Raw genomic sequence first — 24348 nt, 5'->3', positions numbered from 1 at the left:
GGAAATATAAACTGTAGCGCGTGCATCGAAACCCAAGATAAATTATGCCTGGAGTATATTTTCTGAATTCTTGTACATGCTCTAAAAGTTAGGAAATAATAGTCGTATGAATTAAAGGGACAAAGTCGCTCTTTTGAGAGTTTTTTTATGAATTTTGTTTGGTATGATGAGTTTGCGTCGTTTGACTTCTTGGAACTTGCAGAAATGCTGGTCAACCGTGTACAATTTCAACTCTGCTTGCACAAGATTAAACGTTCAGTGAAACATTTTACGGTCTGTACCGAAAAAATCCCGTTCAAAAAGTCAAGTTTTCAACTCTTACCATGAATGCTTGAACATAAACTTACAGTAGGGTTGGCCCTTTTGCGATGTCATCTTAATCGGAAAAGTGTTTCATATAGATACAGATAGCAGCTTTGTCTTACATAGTGGCAATGTTTGTTTGTTATGGGAAAGCAAGTCGGAATAGGAAAAATCCAATTTGTCTATAGGTCACAAACGGAAATATCTGCAGATAGCAAAGGGGTAATTTTTAACGCTTTTGCAGCCATGTACACTTATAGTGACGTCACGCAAGTATTCCACGTTTTCTTGAGCCACAAAAACGATCAAAAAAGTTAGACAGTCCCTTTAATGGTATTTCACTCAAAACAGACCGGCACACAGCTGTGATATCGGAAAGGCATATAGTAGTGCGTATTAAAACTAGGAACATCATATGCTACTTGTGCAAATCATTCGGTACAGCAAAATTTAACGTGCGGGTTCGATTTAAACGAAGTGATTGCAAGACTCAGTGAAGTGAAATATCGAATTGGCAGCATAGAATTTAGCCGATACTAGACCTGTACGACGCCATCATACGCAGAATGAACATGGTCATCATGAGAAAGGATAATATGGACGAGATGTAGAAACCAACTGTTGGGAGTAATTAAAAGGCACAGTTACGAAAATATCGCACACTGCTTTCCTTGAGATTGTGGTTTCTTCCCTTAAAATTTGTTTCCAGGGTGAAAAATGCATGTACATAGGCATAGGCAATGCACAGGGCCTAGAGTGATTTGCATATAAGAACATGGAAGTGATAAAGCTGATGAGTTTTTTATACGTCATCAGGGACATATTTAGTATTTTCCTTGTCTTTTTAATTTTCATGTCTCCCGACCTACCAATCTATCCTGTCAGAAAATGAAATTGTCGACTTACAATCGATCTCAAAAGAAATGGTCTCAAAAATAGAATGGATCACAAATCAGATCTCCATTTTCTCTATCATTGGCCGGTTTGTGTTTCCATGCATTCGCCCCTGCAAATCATGAATTGTGCGACTGCAACTTTGGTTAACCGCTATGCGTGTTGTTTGTTTGTTTGTTTGTTTTATTCGTATTGGCTTGAACCAAAGTGGGTATAGGGACTGTGTTTGAGTACTTTATTCTTACCGTTCACACTGTCAGTCAGGAACATCAGCGTCTCCTCAAAGTTATCGGTGTCATTGGTGGCGTTCATCAGCGGCCTTATAATATCAATGAACTGGGTGTATTTCACCATAGCACTCTGTCCGATGTAGATATAATTGCAAGCAAACTAGACCGGAGACCATAAAAAAACAGGAGTTTATTGAATGAATAGCATTAATGGCTGTGTTCACAAGTACATAGCGGAAGCGTAGGTGGATTTCCGAGAAGAAATAACACCGGTAGGGCATTACAAATAACAAGTTTAGCTGTTGACCAGAGATTAATACCTTCGTTGATGTTCTCATTAATATTTCATAAAATGATATGGCCCAGGGCGAAATTTTTAGTGCTTTAAGTTTCTGTTGTTTTATCTTCACGTTAAATTCAAAGACCAAAACTTTTGCTCAAACTTTCCTCGGGAAAACTTTAAACATTTCCCTTTTAAATCAAGAATAAATATCAGGGCTCACCAAGCAAACTTTATTACTGGAAGAACAAATTATTCAAATTTTACCCACTCCTGAAATTCAAAATGGCCGCAATCCTCGTGTTAACTCTGTGGGGAAAATAAACATTCGATGTACTAAAAATAAGACGCTTAAAACTGTATTTACTCCGTGAGCTTCAAAATGGGCGAAAAAACAAGTGGTAGATCAGAACAGTTGCACAAATTTGAATATCCGAATATTTTTCCACAAGGCGCATTCTACATTAAGAAATTAGGCGTATGTAGATCTGTAAGGACACGGTCATTTTACCCCTGGACAAAGAAAATAAATCAGAATAGCGTGTCATTCGACCAATCAAGGTGAACTCCTGACCAAAAACTGACACCACTCAGTCCCATATCTAGATGTTGGGAAACTTATCTGTCCGTTTGATCTTGCCATTATTTCTTGTTTATTTTGTACTATTGAAAGGGTTGGTTAAATTTCCCGACAGGTGATGTACTGGCTGATAAGGTCAGATTAACCCTTTGAGCGCCAAATTCAATAATTCTCACCTAATGAAAATATACTCCACTTAATTTTTTCAGATTTTTGTCAAAATTTTGATAATAAACTGTAGCAAGTGTAATGTGATGTCCATTTGGTCCAAACTTATCAAAAAATTACAGAAAAATTCATAAAAGTTGGTAAAAATGTTGCGCTAAAATTTGGCGGAAAAAATTACAGCGCTCAAAGGGTTAATGAGGCCAATGACAGTGCGTTAAATGTAAATAAAAGAATGACCTGAATGACGGAACTAAAAAAATGCATCCATTCTAATCGTAAATTGTTGAATATTAATCAAGTAAACGGCATTAATGATTTTGCTTGACCAAACTAAATTATTTAATCTCCAGAGTTCGAGGACACTGAATATGAGTAGATCCATGTTAAATATTGGCCTCGTCTATATCTGTATGCCGGACAGTGTATACCGAGCCCGATCACGACACTCTTCTTGCTGTTCAGTTTTGGGGTTTTTTGAACAATGGGCCACATTACTGATGAACGTGAGGTGTCTCTCTATCTTGCAAATCGTAAAGTCTTCCTAATATTATGCTATACTTCGGCATTCGTTGTATCATCACTTCATGCGACCACAGAAAACTTTCAGAATTTTTCTCTCGTTTTTCTTGTCGTACAAGAATCTCTATAGGCAGCAACTTTTGTTTTTACAAAATTGTGAAACCTACCGCATACACTGCTTGCCAGGCCACTGAAAACGTACACAGAGCCCGAAGCGAGTATTGGAATCCGGGAACTGGTTGGTAGATGTACTTAGTAAATACTTCCCACGTCCAAGCCCACACTTTTGCAATAATTCCGTACTTCGCAGACAATTCAAACTTCGTCTTGTCGTATCCACTTCGTTGTGAAAAAGAATCGAAAGATTCTCAATCGCCTTGGTGCAGCATTAAGTTTGTTGAAACTCATAATGACAATAATCCAAAGTCGTCAGTTAGCAGCAGAAACGATAGTGAAATTTGCACACAATATATAGCGCCAACGAGAAAGACAAATATGTGAAAAAAACTTGCGATACTTACTCAATCTTTTCGCCTGGTGTCAGCAGATGCTTCACGTATTTGGCTTGGTAAAAATTCATTTTCATTTTATCGTCACGGACATCCTAGTGAGAATGGACATTTAAAAAGTAATGGCATGTGTGCATTCATCGATAGGTATACAGGGTCTAAGAAGTAAAATGTTGCTATCACTTGGGGGTAATGGCATTCGACAAAACTAAGTATAGCACTTCTGACGCTCCATGGGTAAACATGGATCACATTCTTCTTTTGCCTATTATAGACATTACTTGAATTTGCGATGACCAAGTCCCTCGTCTTGATGACGATTTACGTTAAGTTTTACTGAATGATTTCGACTCTGTTGGGAAACACCGTGTGCGGACTTCCCACAATGGCAAAGGGTACATGGCGTATACCGTAGACATTGATTGCGTGGATCAATGTAAAGGTACATATATAACAACCAGCTATATTCCAAAATGATTCGGATCTACCGTTAAGGGAAACAAACATCAAAATACAATGTGGCATGAAGGTAAATTGTACAGAAAATGTGCAACAAGAAGAGAAAAACTTAGGTTTATATTTCTTCATTTTAATACTTAAAACGCGTGACAACAATTCTATAGTGACCTTAAAATTGGAAATCATACATGCATGCATGCATGCATGCATGCATGCATGCATGCATACATACATACATACATACATACATACATACATACATACATACATACATACATACATACATACATACATACATACATACATACATACATACATACATACATACATACATACATACATACATACATACATACATACATACATACATATATCTTACCGTGATGGATCTTGATTTAGACATTTCTTTTATACCTTTGATGCTTGTGATGAAAAATCTCACCAACAGAATCGACAGAAAGAGGAATATCGGCAGGTAAGTCATGTAGTAAACAGCAACCATACTCTGTAAAAGTAGCAAGTTGTTGGTCAAGTTTAACCCTTACACAAAAATGGTTTTGTCCCAACTCATCGGTATCAATGGGCATTGTGGACCTGAGTAGTAAAGTAAACGTGGACAACTGGGATGAAGTAAGAATTTTACACCCCATTTTATTCATTTATCTACATGGAGCGAAGGAAAATTTAACCATCCATGTAACTAAAGTGTAACCCTGACCTATATATGAACTCACGCGCAGCAGCTTGCGCAGCAGTGCATTGTCCTGAACTAAGCAGGGAATTTCCCTGCTGAGTCAGGCGTGGACTTGCGCAATACACTCACTGGGAACCACTGATGCTGGTAGTGATTCGTGACATGTAGAAACTCGTTCTGTCTGACCTAAATACATAACATGTTTAACATGTACGGGAAATTCCGTGTGAGTCATCACCATCAAACTAGCCTATATAAAGGACCTGCGTTGTCAGTCCGGCCGGCCGGTCGCGGAGTCTAGCTGATGTTGAACACGAAGTTCCTATCGGTACGAACTAACTTTCATATCCATTCAATCCATAATATCGTAGATATCGCTCCAGAGGTGGACTAAATCCTTCTTGTTTTGAATTTCTAGCGCCTGATGAAATATGTCCTGAATAAGTTCTGACCCCGGAGCCTCCTCGTTCGAAGGGTTGCGCCTTTTTCTTGTATTTGTGTAAGCAGCTGTTTATATTGAACATAATAATGTTTATATTTCTCTCGTCTCTTTGCTACACCTGTTTTCCCTTGTATTACATCAATAACAACACCTGGTATAGGAGTTAAGGCTAACAGTACCGGAACTGTTGGAATTGCCGCTATTACAGCAGAGCTTACAAGAATTCCTTTAGTAATATTAAGAGCCATATCAATTCGACCCATTAATTTATAACTTCGTCGATATGCAGCACTTGTTCTTTCTATATAGTCGGCCAATTGTTCAACGCTTTCAACAACTGAGATGTGCATTTTTACTGTATATGTAAGGGGTGATAAAAAATAATTGTAGTAATATAGAAATACAATATGGCAGAAGGAGGAGAAGATATACCACTCCAGGGTTTAGATGATGCAAATGTAAATGACGATGATGATGCTACTGCTGAAACAACTTTTTCCTATGATGATGATACCTTTGCAGAAGCCGATTCTTCCCAGACCGTCTCAAGTGCGCGGAGCCCGCAGGTAGATCCTACGACTAGATATAAAGTAGAACTTAGAATACAAATGGCTAAAGAATTCTTAGATGAGAATAATATTACTGATGAAGCAGCACGAAACGAATTATTTTTGAATGCAAAGATTAGGGATGGAAAGCTGTATTATAAAGAACTCAGACTATCAAAAGATATAGGACGTGGATTTAGATCACTCGAGACAGTAAAAAGAAAAGAAGGAGGATCTGAATTTGTAAGGAAAGTATATAATTATAGTGAGCCCGAATTTGTGGGACGTGCATTGCATTCTAAAGATGTGGAAAACGATAAAATACCGGCTGAGAAGATGACGCCAGAAGACATGGGTATATACAAAGATAAACTGACAGAGTTACGGCAAGATGCTTCTGGTAATGCAGATAAAATACAAGCTTTTGAAAATAAAATCGAACAATGGAACAATCTAAACCCAGAATATAGAGCTATTAATGATGAATTAAGGATTGCGAATATGCGTATTAGCGACCTTAACAACGAAAAAGTTAAAATAAGGCTATTGAAAAGAGAAGCTGAAAAACAGTTAAAGGAAATTCCTGAAGATCACACCCAAGGAAAAGAAAAAGCCAAGAAACTACTAGCTGAACTTATAACAAGAGAAGCTAAAGTTGACAATCGAATTGAATACGAAAATGGTAAGATCAGTGAGGCACGTGAAAGTCTGGCTACGACTAGGTCTCTTCGTGATGTAATTTCCGATCCAGAATTATCACTCAGACTGAAGCTGACAGAGTTATTTAAACGAAATGGTATTACAATCGCTGCAATACTGACTGCCCTTGGAATGACAATATCAACAATTGCCCTGGCTGTAACTAGAGGAGGAGCGGGAGCAGGAGGAGCGGGAGCAGGAACTGGCGGGTCTGGTTCAGGTCCGCCCAAAGTATATACAAAAGCGAAAGAAATTGTAAAGCAATTTGGCGAATGGTTAAAAACATTGGCTGCAAAAAGTGCTGCTGCAATACCAGGTTTAATCGGCTCCCTCGTCAGTTTTCTATTAAAAACAGCAGGATCGGTTGTCGGATTTGTCGGAGAACAGCTATGGATATTTTTAACTGGTTTAACATTAGTCATTATAAATAAAATTATGTATTAATATATGACACCCCTACGGCATCAACATGTTTGGTGAAAAGAATATTGCAAAGTTTCTTTCCAAAAATAAAGACCTGTTTGGTTTCTCTGTCGAATTGGAATGGTGCAAACTCCGGCGGGTAAATCGACATATCCTTCGAGCAAATCCAGGTGTCCGACTCAAAGATGATAATCTATATCATAACATTTTAGCTTTCGTGAAGGAATGTCAGAAGACTAACTTCTTTAAGCGACTAGAATTCATAGCTGTATTCCAGGATACTGAGGATGACCAAGAGGCTCATCATCTCCAAGAATATTGGGTTCTTCGATTGATTCGCGACACAGGCAATCGATTTATCTTTCAGGCAGACGGAAATATTTACGTAAAGATGTGATTTTTTCTTCTAAGTAATTTATATACACGAAGTGAAACTTAAGATGTGATTAATTTTCTTTTTTCTTCTACTATATACATTACACGAAAAATGGGGTACGATAGAACATTATCACCGACTTTCACCAACCGAATACCGAATGGAACGAAGTCAGAAAGAACTCATCACGTGATTGCTCATAATCCAAGTGAGGCAGATCCAGGCCAGACACTTATCATACGATGTCCGAAGTTAGAAAGCGGAGTACTCTTAGTTCCAGATACTTTCGACCTGGTTTTTGATCTCGAAGTAATGGGAGGTGGAACTACCCGTGTAGTACAAAATGTTGCAAAAAATTTGGTGGAGCGTATGAAACTCACATTTGAGGGTCAGACACTTTTCGATTTGAATAAATATAACCTTATTGAATGTTATCGCGATCTCTTCAAACATAAAAAGGAGAGAACGAACATGACACTGTACGGAATTCAGAACGAAAATCTAAGAAAATTAAGAAGCGGTTCGGCCGATGCAGATGCTGCCGTCGTGGGTGATAATTTACTTTTTGACACATATAAAACAAAATATGCTATTCGTCTCACTCATCCCCTCGTGACAGGTCATGGAGTTGCATATCCAAAAGCGTTAGGGAGTCATATTGAATGGGAAATTACGTTGGCACCCGCCCCCCAATTACTTGTCAGTAATAAACTGATTACAACCAATTATAAATTAAAAAACATTCAAATGGAATACGAGACAATTTCTGACCTCAATCTCGCGAGGTCAACTGCTGGTTATTACAACGGTGGAAAAAGTTACCTTTACGAGCATATACATTATTTTAGAACAATCCCATTCAAAGAATCGGACACGGTTATCAATGAAAATATAAATGTACCACGACGTAGCATTAGAGGTATCGCTATACTCTTCACTAAAAATCAGAATCAGTCAGAACTGAACAGTGAACTTTTCTTTAACCCATCCATTGAATCTGTGTCTGTAATGATTGAAGGCATTGCAAATAAAGTGTACGCTCAGAAGATGATACCAAGACAATTTTGGCGAGAGGTGCGACGGTATTTTGCTGAAGATAAAGATTGGTGTGAAATTGATATAGATGAGGCCGATTATTTGAAGAATAAATTCTGTCTGTTTATCGATCTGCGTAGCTTTAAAGATATTGAGTTTCATGGAAATGGCTTAAAAGTAATTAACACAAAGGACGGAATTCAACTTGAGATCCTGAAGAAAGATACCGCGTCATCTGGCGATGACACTCACAATGATAATATATTTGCCCACATTTATGTTATCAGTGATGCCCAGGTCACTGTTGAAAATAGTAGATTAATGTCTTTACAATTTTAAACCCGTCGTCCGTCCTATCGGCCATGTTTCTGCCAGCCATTCGCCCGTGTCTGGATTGTATAACTGCACACGTTTGATATCATTTGGCGCCATCATGATTTTACTACGCTTTTCACTACGGATTTCTCCAGCCTTTTCCGTACAAACTGTACAAACTGTGCCGGCTCCGGCTTCTTCCCAGTTTCAAACAGATCTTTATAATCTTCAAAGTTCAAATGTTTTCTAACACAAACATCTTTCACCCCTTTATTTTTTTTCGTCTCGGAAGTTGGAGTTCGAAAAGCATACACTTTCGAGCGTATGCCAACAAAATCAAGAATAGGTTCACCATTCAACTCATCTTTAAATTTACCTATCACTTTTTATTAATCTTCGGAAAGTTGGGTCCACTCATCCCACTAGTATCATATATAGACTTCTCACCATTCTTTTCCACATCTTCCCGAACTATATCATTGAAAGTTACGTCCGGGGAGGGTATTGGTACACTGTAAACAAAACTGTCAGTATCCATGTAGGCTAATCGTATTCCAGGGAACTGGGCTCGAAAGTAATTGTAATGCGTCTCATACATAAGCAGCTTAGAAAGTTCCAGTACTGCGGCGCCGATGAAAACTGGTTTTACATATCTATGCTCATCCGTTTTCAGTTCCAGTAGGGCACTGTCGCAGGAATCGCCATCCTCTTCGGAAGTTATGAAAGTTATATGTTTCATCTTTGGATTATACTTCTGAATCTTTTACGTCCACTATCCGTGCCGTTCCAGTCCGAAACAAATTTAAAGTCTCTGTACTTCGAACATCTTCTATTGTCTTACCGAACATTGCATTATTCATCAGCTTATAGAAATTCTTTTCGAAATCTGTCCTCCCCTTTGCCCTCTTTTAGTGTTAAAGTCGATATATTTCGCGAGACATGGAGCTTCATCGAAAGCAAGCACCCGATAAATCTTTTTCAACCGCATTCCCATCCGAAGATAGAATTCCAGCAACTTGTAGTGTAAGACATAGGACTCTCTATCCATCACACTTGTAATCAGTCGACCGCCCTGCCTCGGAAATTCATAGTGATGCGGCGCTAATGGCAAATCGCTGTGTTCTTCATGTAATTCGGGGGGATATTCTAAGTCTACTTCTAGAAAACTTGGTGGAAAGGTGGAACCAGGTCCCCACGCTCCGCCGGCTCCGCCCCCCGCTCCCCCCTCGGCTCCGCCCCCTTTTTCCCATTCCTCCCACTCTTCCATCGTCATCCAATGAAGTCCGCCCGTAGGCATTGCCTGACTCATTGCCCAGCCGTAGAGATTGTTTGCATCGAGATATTTTATTTCGGTCACCGGTTTCTCCGGATCGTAATTCCGCCGGCGGGGCCAGCGTAAGCCGGATGATTTGTCTGTAAATAATGAATATTACACTGGCTGATGCCGCCTCGAATTCCCCGTTGTACGAAAGTCATCTGCTCAGCATCTTGAATGAGCCCAATTTATTACCCGTGTAAAGTAACATAGCATCCCATGTCAAGCCAGGCGCTGACATGTAATGGGCCGGATCTAACTTATATGCTTCTAAACATGTGTCGCGAAAATTTTCAAATATATTTGCAAGAAGTAGAACGTCAGTCTCACAATAGAATTCCATATAATCACGAATCGTCTTACATTCAACTTCGTCCCATACTCTTAATGCATGTTCGTAATCAGACTCAGAAATCCCCTCTTCCGTCAATTCGCTATAAAATTCCCCCTCTCCGGGAGCTGGTTCTCTCCCAGTCTGTCAACCGAGTCTAAATATTCGTAGGGAAGAAACCTTTCGCCCTTTGAATGTCCGGGTACGTAAGTGGTACTGCCGTCCATCCGTGGTCCGGCACAGTCGTTGCCAACTTCGCCAATGACCCCATCATCAACTGAGCACTGTCCATAAACTTATAGAAAAGAAACGTCTCTTTATCTCCCTCTTCCCTCCGGAAACAACAATTGAGGCGTGAAAAATAAATGTTTTCGAGAGACCCATAATTCCTCCATTGCTCGTCTTAGCTATAATTTTAGGCTCTGGTCCCCTCCGGCGTCGATTTCATGTAATTCTTTCAAAATAAAAGAACCATCGTATCCCTTGAGGTTGTGAAAGTAGATAGGAATGGTTCTCGACGGCCGGCATCCTTCGCAATAGAAGGTCGCCTCCTCCTTCACTACTCGGTATCCTGCCGGCTCTCCACATGCAATACAGACTGGATCACATCCGTCGCGCCGGTAATTAGAAGGATCCCTCATCGGTATTATTTCCAATAATACGATTTAGAATAATACTCGGCCCGTTCTTTCATATCCTTTAGAAAGTCTGTAACACAGGAGAGACCCGTGAATGTTCTTTTACCATAAACAGTGGGTCCCCCCACCCCCGTTCCACCATAACATACGAAAGACAAATTGGAATGTGTCGGCCGGTCCCCTTCTCAATAATTGCCTCAGTATCTGCATAGACGACGTAGGGAGAAGGAACTTCTTCCGATGTCCTTCAAATTGACACACTTCCTTAGGAAAATCTGGCTGGGCAGTGTCTGTTCCACAGTATACCTGATGTTTTTCTAATTCTTCTGTTGACTTAAAACCTCTTTTACAAACCATACAAATACACTTCCGTCTGCGCTCATTCTTTCGATTAGTACGAGAATTACGAAGGCGATTTTCCGCAGTAATTGGTACGAAGTGAGAACGGCCGCCGTCTTCGCCAACTATCAGTAAGATATTTGCTATTTGATTCCTATCGGCTCCGCCTTCGGAACGGGCTTCACCTTCCGTTCCGCCAGGGGCACTATATAACACAGTTATGTCAGACGGGGGAGCGGGATCATTTTCGTAGATCTGAAATACTTGAAGTTTGACCCTGGATTTTGCTGCTCGAAGCGCCTGAATACAGTCATATCGGCGGGCGTGGGCGTGGGAATACCTTCCCAACAGTAGTCAGCCATAAATGGGGCGTACGTATTCCATTTTCTCCTTACCTGACCACATTTCTTTTCACGAAACTCGGGGTCGGCCAACTTTAAACTTGCTACGATGGCGTATTGAAAACAGTTCTCGCTGCCCGAAGGTAGCACCAGATCGCTCACACAATGCTTATTTTTTAACCATCTGGGAAGTTGGACTGCGCCAGCCCCAGCCCCGAGTAAAACTTCTACTAGAATTACTTCAAAATTAAGTATCTCCTCGAGAACGAGACCAGAACCCTCAACATTTTCAATTGTATCAAGCATACGATCGTAGCGATCTATTAATTGTTGCCCCACATCCGATCCCGATCCTCTTACATCTTTTGTGTATGTATCTTTTAATTTAACAGGCAATGTACGATTTTGTGTATTACCAGTTTTCGGATCCGATAATTTGACTTCCATTTCGGTAAAAACAGAGTACATCTTTCGTTCCGTTTCTTTGACCATACCTTCAATATCAACCAGCTCCCCGATATCCTTGACTCGCTTGACTTCAGGAAATTTTTTTTGTAAAACTGCTCCCTTGAATGCTGTATGTAATCGACGGGCCATAATAATCTTTATGATATATACTATCCTAAAAATTTTAAAATGAAAAATAATTATTCTATGATAGGTCATCAAAAATCCACTATAATATTTTTGTCAGCATTTATTTGTTTATATATCTCACCTAATCTTTCTAAGTCGACTAGTTCTTCCACATCTTGAATTTCTGGTTTATTAGGCGCAGCACAAAATATTAATCTCTCAACAGTGAAAGAAAGGCCACGCTTACTTAAGCGCGGTTTAAATGCTAAGAATTCTATCTTACTACCTTTTCGGATATTACGAGGTACAATAGCAGGATTTTCTCGGACTGGTAGTAACGGACTCACTGTTTTAAAACCGCAGTCAATTTCTTGAACCATATCAATACATGTAGCGCTTTTAAACTGAAATTTAAAATACCTCATGCCCGGCTGTGCCTCGCTCCCTCGCTTCTGATACACTTTAGATGGATTGTAAAATCCACAGGTCGTTCCGATAGGATTCTTGGAGTGAGCGGCCAGGCTTAGAGCATAACTTTTAGCAGTAGATGCATCGAAACTTTCACCTAGGGTACGGAATATTATTAAATCAGTAAACTTTTGAAGACTCAGTTGCCAACTGACACACACCCCATCACATGTAGCTGGATCTCCTCCCGAACCATATTTAGGTCCGATGTTGAAAACTACTTCTAGCTCACTGTCTACGTATATGAAAGGATCTACATATTCACCAAATACTAATTTGCCTCCATCATCAATTTTGATGTTTTCTCCGGTTTCAAGTATTTTTATTGCAGTTGAAATAGAAAGGATTGTCATTGTATTATCGTATATATCTTAATAAAAAATAATTTTAAAAAAAATTTTCTATGATATAGTATCCCAAAATGTCATACATATTCATAAATGGACAACTGGAAGTGGTAAGAGTTACGATGCAATAAATTTGGATCCGTATCACGTACCAGAATTTGACACTAGTTTTTCCAGCAACATTGCCGACTTTTATAATGGGCGTGTCGTTGTTTCGATTGCCGATTTTCAGAAACAGTTTATAGAACATACTCTTAATTTACAATATCAGGCTTGGGTGAGGGAGGAGGGGGCGGCCCTTCAGAACAATACATTATTTGTGACTCTTCCATAATTCAACATCTGACTTTTTCTCGAATCCGGGGCGTTTCCACGGAGTGGGAAGAAAAAAAGATTGTTTCTAGAGCATTTGACCATTTACCCAGTTTCATTATCATATTCAAAGATATGCCTTGGGATTATTGCAGGCGGAATGTGTTGACTCGAGCCAGGTCGTACGAAATCACCGCCTTAGAAGAACTAGAAGAGATTCACAATAAGTTCAAACAGACTTTCTTAGAAATTTGCCACGACTACAGACTTCCATGTTTGGTAATTCGGAACGCTCTTACCCCCTCGTTCTCAAGAATATACTTAATCCAACAATTGATACCGAGACAGTCGGACCAGTAGAATATCCACGAGCTTTTGACTTTGGAATTGCATGGGGCAGCTCACGCGATAGCGGCAGCCAGGGATTTTTAATAGACGGTTTCAAGGAGGAGGAACTTGAAAAAGCGTACTTCCCACCTGGTCAAGAACAACTAGAACAACCTCGAGTCTCACTAAAGAACCTACACAAACTTCTTAACGCTTGTGAATCTGTGTGTGCTTATAATGCTTCGTTTGACCTACGAGCACTTGACATTATGAAACCCTACGGTTCTGTAACACCGGACTTTGAAGTTACTTGTCTATGGCTCATGTCAGTTGTGTACATTATACTTCAACCAGAACTTATCGATAAAGCTGAAAAAGGGGGACTCGAAAGAACGGACTGTGGTAACATGAGAAGTCGTTTTGAAGATCTTGCAAACTTAATATGTGCCTCCGGAGGAACTGAGGGGCCCCCACCTCATCCACATACGGCCGAAAAGATGCAGTAAGTGAACATTACTTACGACAGTACATGATAAATACTTGGCCAGGTGGGGGGTGGAAGTGGGGTGGTAAACTGACACTTTCGGCTTTCAAGAAATTAAGACTTTTTCCATGGTACTTATTGAATAACTTTCGTAAATACTTACGTTAGTACTTACGTAGTACTTGACAAGTACCATGGACAGGAACTTACGAAGTACTGTAAGTACCAGCACAGGAACTTACGAAGTACTTACGTAGTACTAATAACATTTTCCTCCGGCTCCCAACTATTGAAACTTTCTGGATAACCTTTCCATTTTATCAGATAATATTTCTTTCCTCTAATTTTTTTCGTCTTCAAAATTCGTTCTACTCTGTACAGCTCGTCGGCTCCCCGGGCGCTCTGAAGTTCATCAGAATAGAAAGTGCCGAGTATTTCCTCTCCATTCAGATCTTTTATTTTGTAAACTGGTGGCGTTCCCAGCCAGCTGCGTACACAACTTTTGAAACTACGAAAATCTCCTCTGTCCAATTTGGTAAATATCCTTTCTTAAAAGTGGTCTTGTATTTTGTAATTCGAACCCGTTCTCCCGGCTTGAATTCAGGGTCAACTCCCCCGGCTGCCAACTCAGGACCGAATAGTGTATAAAATGCCTGCCAATCGTTCTCCTCTGTTACGTCCCTGGGTTTCATTTTGATACTTCCATGAACGGTGTTATTGTAATTCTCGAGAAGGTGGGGTAGAATGGGGAGCCAGGAACGTGTCTGTTTATATGTAAAGTATTTCCACATCATCGTCTTGAGGGTCCGATTAAAACGTTCAACGACGCTAGCTTTTTGTCACTGTAGGTGTGAAACCAATGAATGCCTGACTCCTGGAGCCACCCCTGCATTTCTGATTAGTAAATTCCCGTCCCTCATCTGTCTGAAGTTTGTCGGGCCTTCTCCCGGATTTCTTAATCACGTCTTGTAGCGCCTGCAACGTATCATCCGCTGTTTTTGACTGTATCGGCCTGGCCCATGCATATTTGCTGAGCACATCGATTACTGTTAGCATGTATCGAATGTTATGATTCTCTTTTGCGAACGGGGGAGGGAATTCCACGAGATCCGCTTGCCATTGAGAGTCTATCGATGTTACAAAAACGCGTCGGCCGCCCGTAGCATGAGAACGAGGTACCGGTTTATGTAGATTATAAGTTAGCTGAGTTTTTAACCAGTCCTTCACCTCTTTCTTAGTGACGTGGAGTCCGCTGGCCCGTGCTGCGTCATACAATTTTTGTACACCTCCAAAACCAGTTTTCGGGTTGTAATATAATTCTCTAAGAGTACCTTCGGTGTTGTCACCTTCGGCTTCAGCTTCCATAATTGCTATATTATACGAATAATTTTATGTCGTACGGATTCCGTAAACGAAATACTAGTTTACTGAATGGCCTACTTTTCAATTGCTTGATTAGGCCCACGGCTTCCCGTTCTGACACCTCCATTCCATATTCTTTTATAATAGTTTTGTTGTCTATCTTGTTCGGTGTGTAAAATAGTACTAACATCTGTATGTTTTCCCTGAATGGTTTACTAATACTAGTATATTGTTGAGTCAGAACCCAGACAGATAATCCGTCGTGCCTTGCGCTGAAACCAAGTTGAACTAAAATGTTACTGCGCTTCTTCATATCTTTGGACGAGGCGCAGTCATCGAGGATTATTAAAGTGTTCGTTCCAGCCCATTCTTTATGCACGTAGGTTAATGTATCATCCACTGCATCGAGTCCGACTGGAAATATAAACACATTATCATCGGTGAAAATGAATCTTCTATTATACGCTTTATTATTCATGAATGTTGGGCAAATGAATATCACATATTCGAATTTCCTTAAGTACGGACGGTGAGGAGGTCCAACATAAATTCTGTTTTGCCAGAATATGTCGGTCCAGTTATAATCATGTTGAATGGTGGGGTTACGTATATTGACATTTCCTCTGGATCTATATACTGTAAATTAATGAATCTCTTCTAGTTCTTTTAAGTTACTGGTTCGAGTTAGATGAAAACCCAGTCACATCGACAGCATCTGAATGAACTATATAGTTAGTGACTTTATTCCAGTACCTACAATAGTAATGAATATGCTAAAGATAACAAACCAATTTTACCATATTCGTGAATAGGGTCTACGCTGGTCACGGCTGCTGCCCGTTCCGGGGAGGGGAGTGGAGGGGACCGAATCCGAGTCGTGTCATTGTGAGGTGACTCTCCGGGCTCGTCTTGCCACTTCACAGGATCCCTCCCCTCCTCCCCTCCTTCCATCTCGTGTACAGCACTTTCTCGAACTTCCGTGTTTATATCACCATTCACCCCGAAGACCATAGATTCTGTTGCGTATTGCAATTCATTATTATAACCCGAGATTGCCGGGCCCGAAAGAATGACCATCTCAGACGGTAAGAGAAGTAAATTGGGTGAAACTGCCATATCAAGTTTGACACCAGTATTCATTATTGTGTCTTGATATCGCCGATAACTGATTACTTTGTCGGTATTGCGAATTTCATCTTCGAGGAGAACGCCGAATTCTTTTCTTACTTGCTGTGCACTGCCAGTATCACCCACAATGGTACTACGAATATTCGCTTGTGCGCCGAGTATGCAATATACGTAGGCTTCAAGGCTTTCATTGAGGCGGGCGAGACCGGCCTTTGTTAGTCCCGAGTCTCCCTTCAGAGGAATGAAACTATTGTATTGTCCCTCCGATCCATCATTTCGGAAGAAATAATAGTGTGGTCTGTCTTTGTCGGACAGTACATGTTTTTTCTTTCAAAATTGTATGTGTATAGAAAACGCCTCCGTCGGCGGAGAGGAAAAAGTCATGACCGTTGTATATCGCTTTTGGCTGTCGAACGGGACCACGATTAGTGTAATATTCATAACCATAACCAAGACCTTTATTTTGACCTTTTCGATAACGAAAGTCGGACTTCGTTGGACTTATATTTCCAAATTCTGTACATAGAAGTTCATATTGGACGAGATTGTACGGATTGTCGCCCGCTTTGAAGGTGGGGGTATCGTCTGGAAGTGCAACGCCCATTTCATGAAGGATCCGACGTATTGTAAAGTATACATGGAAACGGCAGAATGATCGTATTTGCGGAGGAAATTTCTTATCAAAGAGATGGGCGAATGATATACCACAACCAGTAGTGCTGCACCATACAGCGAAATTCAGTTGCTGGTCCCAATATTTCATGTTTGGACCGCCCAGCCAGACATTACTTTCTTTCGCTGATCGATGAGTGATTACGTTATCTTTAAATATATCCCGTGGATGAAAAGTAAATTTATCTGTCGGCGTTACATATATTTCTAAGTCCATGAGAATAGGTTTTATTCCCCCGTCCGGTTTGGAAGGGGGGGTATCAGCATGCTGTACTGTCGGTACGCTCGTCTTATTCAATTGAAAAGCAACTGGGAATAGGTCTGTACTCATTATTCGTGTTTCTATATACAGATAGATTTAAATGGAGGAGAATTTTCCCGGAATCCCTGTCGGTACGGTTCTGTTAGGGGTACTAACATTCCAGACTATGTTAATACTTTATTTCGGATTCAGGTTTAAACGAATTTTTTATTTTTTACTAAGAATAGATAACATACTGCAAACAATGGAGAATTTAATAAAGTCATCGGCAGCGGCAAATATGGCAGCGCCCTACCGGAACGGTTCCGAAGGGGCTTCGGCGCCTTCGGACAATAATCAATCCATAATAGAGACAAAACGTGAAAAAATACTCTGTGTCATCGCAAGTGGTCAAAGCAAGTTATTTTTGGTAAGGAGATTACAGTTGCTGACGTAGAAAAATGGAAAGATGAAACGGTGGTTAAAGCCTTCAAAATGTACGAAGCGAAATACAGTTCTCTTATAAGTGATACCTCACTCAAAGTTTCATAGATCTAGGAGCCCGTGCAATCAGTCAGGTAGTTCCAATCGATGACCGAGATAACTATGCCACTGATCTTAAAAAGGATTTTATTCTAAACAGTGAAATAAAACGATTATCAGGACGGATAGGGTACACATGGGGGCCCCTGATTGCTCTAATTTCCACCGGTTTAATTACGGGTAAACATTTAAATTTTAAAAAAATCGGGTTTAATATAGTACCTGAAATAAATGGATTCAACTTCGCCGACTCAGCAAACGACTCCGTCAGAATCCCCGCCGACGGAGCCCACACCGCAAACGACTCCGTCAGGGACGACTCTACCACCGACACAGCGCAACATAGAGAAAGTGACGTTACCGCCGAAGCATCCAGGGAGAGTTGCTGCGGGCAAGAAATTAGCGGAATGGAACAGGCAAAACAGGGAGAAGAAACTAAAAGCAATGGAGGGGGAGGGGAATGATGCGGTAGCAGACCTACCGCCTACAATGAAAGAACAGTGTGATAATAATTCACGCTGGTATAATAAATGTTATCTTGTTTTAGGAATTGTGGGAGTTTCATTGACTGCATTAGGGTTATATTGGGGGCGTGCTCGACATACCCCCTGTCCCATTCGAAAGATCCTCCCCAGAAAGCGAAAAAAACAGAGCACGTAGCAGCTCCCTCCGGAACAGTTCCGACAGGGGAGGGGGAGGGAAGAGGTTTCCAGCTCCTCTACATTGTATGAGATGGATTAACTCCCCATATTTTTATTTTTATTTTTTATTTTATATACTAGTCAGCAATCATGGATATTAAAACAGTTGTAAACACAATGTACGATGGTATTGTAATCGCAGGACTTGCGATGGGATATCTTATGATCTCCAGCAAATTTCTGAAAATAGAGGTTGGCGATCCAAGTCGACCAAATTTGACTCGATTGGCAAAATTAGGCGGTGCGACTGCTGCTGCGGTGCAACCAAAGATCTCCTTGAACAGAAAAATATTATTCCTGCAGAACCTTATACTTCGGAATAATAATATTCATCGAACATTTATACTTAGTAATATATACAACGTACAACAATGATCATTTGGATTGAAAGCCAAACAGGTGAACCAGTCACTGTTAATTTTTACCCTTGCATTGACACGACACAGTTTACGAAGATAAGACTGCTAGAGTGCGGACTATATAATTCATGGCATAACATAACATCGACGAATAATGTAATAAAATATCAAGAAGGTGACCAACCGAAGAAGACTAAATCAATACGTCCAGGTAACTACAATATCGATACGTTAAACAAAGCAATCGGGTTGAAGCAAAAATTAATTTTGAAAAACATCTGCCGACAAACCATGTTCTTCTAACTTTGGCTAAAGATGTTAAAGTTTATTTCAATGCCTACAGGTAGCTTCGCCAACGTCGTTGGCTTTTCAGATAAGCCAGAGGACAACCCAGTTATAAAAAGTACTATGAGTCCGAAGAAAGTGGATTTCTTAACAGTCACTAAATATATAGTTCATTCAGATGTAGTCGATGTTACTGGAAATTATGTTTCATTTGGTTCGGGTGCCTCCGGAGGATACATACAGGGGAAAGTATCGAACTGTTTACAAATACTTCCCATCCGGGATACGAGAGAAATAAGTGAAAAGGTTACTTACGATTTTAAAAACGGAGCAATTTCTATGCCATTGAGAAAAGGGGGAGATTACATGAATTCAATGCGTATCTGGATAACAGATCAGGATGGGAACATGATCGATTTCAATAACTGGCCAATTAGCTTTTGTATTGAATTGCTGTAGTAGTCCCGAAGCGGGGCCGGTGCGTTCCGAAGGAACCCTATCGGAAGATAAACCATCCCACGACTAATCCTCCAGCAATATAGATCATCTCATATTTCTTTTGCTCAGGGCTGGGTTGATAATAATCTGAGAATTGAACTGCCCCTTCGGAACGGCTTTGCACCGCTTCTGCTTCTTCCAGGATTTCTGCATCTGTATCTCTTAATTCTGCCGCAGCATGCGCATCCTTTGCCTGATTTTCTCTTTCCCAGTCAGCCTGTAGTAATCTTTTTTCTGACCAGACGTTGCGATCATGTTCAAATTTTTCTAATGCTTTATCATGTCGGACCTTTTCTTCAATAAGAGCGTCACCATTCCCAGAAAGCTTTTGTCCGATAATATTTCCTCCTGTGAATGCCGTTGCATTTAATACAGCACCGAGAACTGTCATTCCTATAGCTGAAGCCATGACTGTGTATTGTATATTACAAGGTATTATTTAATTTTCACTGTATATAGGTCCCTACGGAGTATGTCTGATCCAAGTGGCTTCGGTCTAGGTACAATTCGTATGCAAAATCTTGAGCTTGAAGATCTGAGTGATGTTAAAGTTAACAATAATACTAAGATGGCTGCTAATCATAATAAGGATTACGTCCTTCGTTATAAAGACCGCGAAAAATATTTCGTTTTAGCCAATGCTGCGGCGCCACCCCACGAGCATGCTGTAGAATTTTCCGAACTTAAAGACATTGATGAAACTGTAATTGACGCCACAAAGGCTTCGAATGATTCTACTCCTTTTGCTCTGACATGGGATTCGGCTAGTCAGAAATTCATGCCTTATAATGTGCCGCGTAACATCTTAGATATATTGGATAGTGAAATTGCAGGAGGTGTTGCTGAACCACCAGGAACTCCGAATGTGATTTATTTTGATAGCAATGTAAACAAATATAAATTGTTAGATTTTCGTAGTTGGCTTACTCCTACGAATCCATACATTGCACTTCTTGGTATACCGATTCACCTTAAATTAGTCCTCTTAATACAATAATGAAGGCAGATAATACACTAAGAAGGTGGATAAACGAGGGGGAGAATTATTGCTCGTATACAGCTAGCGGAGTTCCAGTTAGATTATTTTGGGACACAACTTTAAAGAAACTGGGTCTTAAAAGTGTCGGTGATGAGGCAGCTGTTCTCACTTTACAGACTGTAAATCAACAGATGACTGATAATATGAAAATACTTCAACATGGTACAGTTCTCATTAGATGTGTAAAGTTAGCTACTGGAGATGAATTGACGATTTGGTTGGATATTATGCTATGAAAACAGATAACAGAACAACTTGTGATATTATCATAAGTATTGATAAAGATCGGGGAGGGGAAATGAGTATTGAATGTTTTGTTGGTGGGAATAGAATAGAGAACGACTTAGGAACTACATTTGTACGTAGAGATAAAAGAGTGAACACTTTAGATATCAGTACCATTCATCTGAAACGTCTCATATTATTTGAAGTAATGGTCTTCCGACATATTTTAAGTTCAGAGGAAATTACTAAAATTTTATCTATCGGGTGAACAAGTTCGCACCGATAGGAACTTCGTGTTCAACATCAGCTAGACTCCGCGACCGGCCGGCCGGACTGACAACACAGGTCCTTTATATAGGCTAGTTTGATGGTGATGACTCACACGGAATTTCCCGTACATGTATAAACATGTTATGTATTTAGGTCAGACAGAACGAGTTTCTACATGTCACGGATCACTACCAGCATCAGTGGTTCCCAGTGAGTGTATTGCGCAAGTCCACGCCTGACTCAGCAGGGAAATTCCCTGCTTAGTTCAGGACAATGCACTGCTGCGCAAGCTGCTGCGCGTGAGTTCATATATAGGTCAGGGTTACACTTTAGTTACATGGATGGTTAAATTTTCCTTCGCTCCATGTAGATAAATGAATAAAATGGGGTGTAAAATTCTTACTTCATCCCAGTTGTCCACGTTTACTTTACTACTGACCTGTTCACAGGGAATCGGGGTGAGTAGATTAATAGAAGATCTAGAAGAAGAATCCTTCTCGTGGCTCAACGGATTGCATTTCCGTCAGGTGGAATGGTGTTTGTTTGTTTGTTTGTTTATGATTTTTTTGTTTGTTTGTTTACAAATATAGTCAATAATTGGTACCTTACAAAAATCTGATACTAAATACAATACAGAGTTTCTAATACAAAGTTGAGTGAGTACTACTGCGAGTACTATCATGCTTGTGAAAGACTTTTGGATCGGTCACGTTGTTTTGCCGCCATATTGGATTTTTCGTAAAATCCAGTTGTATCTACAAAAATCTTAAACTCCAGAACCAACACACCATTTGAAATGAAATTTTACTCATATCGTAACTGGTGTAGGTACTATGAAGTTTGCGAAAGGCACATTGATCGGTCACGTGGTTTGGCGGCCATATTGGTTTTTGCGAAAAAGCTATGATAACCAGCGAATAATGTCAAAAAATCATCTTCTCCAGACCAATGCACCATTTGAACTGAAACTTTGCTCATATCTCCCTAAGGGTGAGCACGTTCCAGTTTTGCCAAAGGTGTATGGATTGGTCACGTGGTTTGGCGGCAATATTGGTTTTCGTAAAAATCAACAATAACCACCAGATATATTCAAAATTCTTCTTTACGAGAACAAAAAGACCATTTCAGCTCAAATTGTGCCCTTAGTGTCATCGATGCAATTACTGTCAACCATGGCAACAGCTTAGGTCCCGGTAAGACTGCTTGCAGCTTTAATTTATATATATTTTTACCTATCAATTTATCTGTTTTGTATTTGCTGAATGCACGATCAAGTTATTTATGCCTATATTTATGCTAATTCATGCTTAACTAATCATTATATATTCAAGACGATCGAGTGAACCAGTTCCAATGCGTATTGAATTTCAGCGACTGGAGTTTATTTTTTGGGTAGTTTGCGCCTCGAAAGTGGAAGACGTAAAGTTTTGCTCAAAATTTCCTCAAGGAATATTTCAACCATATTCTTTCAAAATCAAGAATAAAAATTGGGGTCATCGAGCAAATTTTGGTGCTAAAGAAACAAATTACCCAAGATTTACCGATATTTGAAATTCAAAATGACCGCCATCTTTGTGTTAACTCTATGGAGAAAAATAAAATTTTCGAATTCCGAAAAACTAAGCCAATAAAAAGTTTTCTTACACCATGAGCTTTAAAATGAACCCTAACAAGTGGTAGATCAGAAAAGAATTGTATAAGTTTGAGAGTCAAAGTATCTGTCCCCGAGGCGCATTCTACCTTAATTATTGTAGTTGACGTTCTGTCGTGACCTACTCACCGGCACATTACCAGGCGTTATGCTGCATGATATCCTCTGCCACAACCAGAACACAACCCAAGTAGCTGTGTAGAAAAACCCGATGAACGAGCCGACAACCTTGGCCTTGGTCGCTATGCAAGCGAATATAGGGTAGAAGACCAAGCCAATGCCCGCGACGTTGATCATACCGACGAAAACTGTTGGTTGATGTGAGAGACGTTCACAGGTATGACACAGATCACAACGAACTCAAGTCTTTTTTAAAAATACTTTGGCACATTTAACCTTAAATATCCTTACAATATGGCTAAATTTTGTTTTCAGGAAAGTTTTATATTATTACATGGCTTCTGATAATATTGCATATATAATAACTGAAGGTATGGCTTATTGTAAGCTTAAGAGAATTCAAAGTACTGCCGGTGCCCAGTTTTGCAATTGAAAAGACAAACTGACCATTGAAAAACTTCCTTAGTAAGTGAAGAATGCTCACATCCGGGTTCAGCCCAAGGTATTGAGAGTCTTCCCTTTAGAATTCACCTCTGGGAAACTTAGCCGTAAATTCAGTAACTTTACTTTTCGTCCTGTACATAAAATTGCGTATTCTCCCACTGAAGTAAGTTACCCGGATGAAGCCTAAGTCATCCTGTCTTTACCCTTTGGAATGTTTGGGAACACTCCAACCCGAATTTTTCAACCTCTCATAATAGGAGGGTTTGAAAAATACAGGTCGGAGTGTACTCAAACATTCAAAGACCTATGAAAATGCGGTCCCAAAAGCTTGTAAGGTGAACAAAATCACAAAATGGCAATGGTCAGTGAGTTCTTTTATTAACCCGTCGGTCATGGCATTTTGGATGGGATATCTGATGGACATGATGATGGCTACTCACCCGTGACCCATGACTGCGTTGTGTCAATTTTGAAGTAGTAGTCACCCTTGAATAGATCGATGACGCTTGTGGTGGTCGCACCGAATGCGGCAACAAAGGACAGCCTGTTGCTTGTCTCGTCCAATAAGTTGACGGTTCTGGAAGCGTACAAAGTGAAATTTCTGTTCTGCTCTCTCCTCCTTTGTCTTTCAGACGGGGGATCTCCACTGAAAGGGTAGCTTCAGACTCTTTGTCCGAACGCTTTTTAATGTCAACTATAAGCCTAGACTGGTCCCAATGGTTTTTCTCGGCATCAGTTACTGGCTGGCCAGTGGGCCATTGCGTTCACTCCATGATTCATGCAACAGCCTACCACTAACGTGACAGTCTGCTAAAGTTCATTCCTTCAATTTACTCTATTTTTATATCTACATGACTA

General features: G+C 40.2%; 1 protein-coding gene across 1 annotated transcript in view; it reads right to left on the bottom strand.

Moving 5' to 3' along the window:
* Positions 1-24348, bottom strand: part of LOC139121688 (stimulated by retinoic acid gene 6 protein-like) — a 42571-nt gene that overhangs the window by 9895 nt on the left and 8328 nt on the right. The window contains exons 4-10 of the mRNA XM_070686769.1: positions 23931-24067; positions 23056-23234; positions 4322-4447; positions 3496-3578; positions 3142-3313; positions 1443-1587; positions 846-921 (exon numbers count right to left, since the gene is read on the bottom strand). Of these exons, the coding sequence (XP_070542870.1) occupies positions 846-921; positions 1443-1587; positions 3142-3313; positions 3496-3578; positions 4322-4447; positions 23056-23234; positions 23931-24067 (918 nt within the window). The remainder of the gene's footprint in view (positions 1-845; positions 922-1442; positions 1588-3141; positions 3314-3495; positions 3579-4321; positions 4448-23055; positions 23235-23930; positions 24068-24348) is intronic.

The sequence above is a fragment of the Ptychodera flava genome, chromosome 21 (genome assembly GCF_041260155.1).
Source record: "Ptychodera flava strain L36383 chromosome 21, AS_Pfla_20210202, whole genome shotgun sequence".
Classification (NCBI taxonomy): Eukaryota; Metazoa; Hemichordata; class Enteropneusta; family Ptychoderidae; genus Ptychodera; species Ptychodera flava.
The sequence above is the reverse complement of the archived record's forward strand: the minus strand, read 5'-3'. Positions and strand labels throughout refer to the sequence as shown.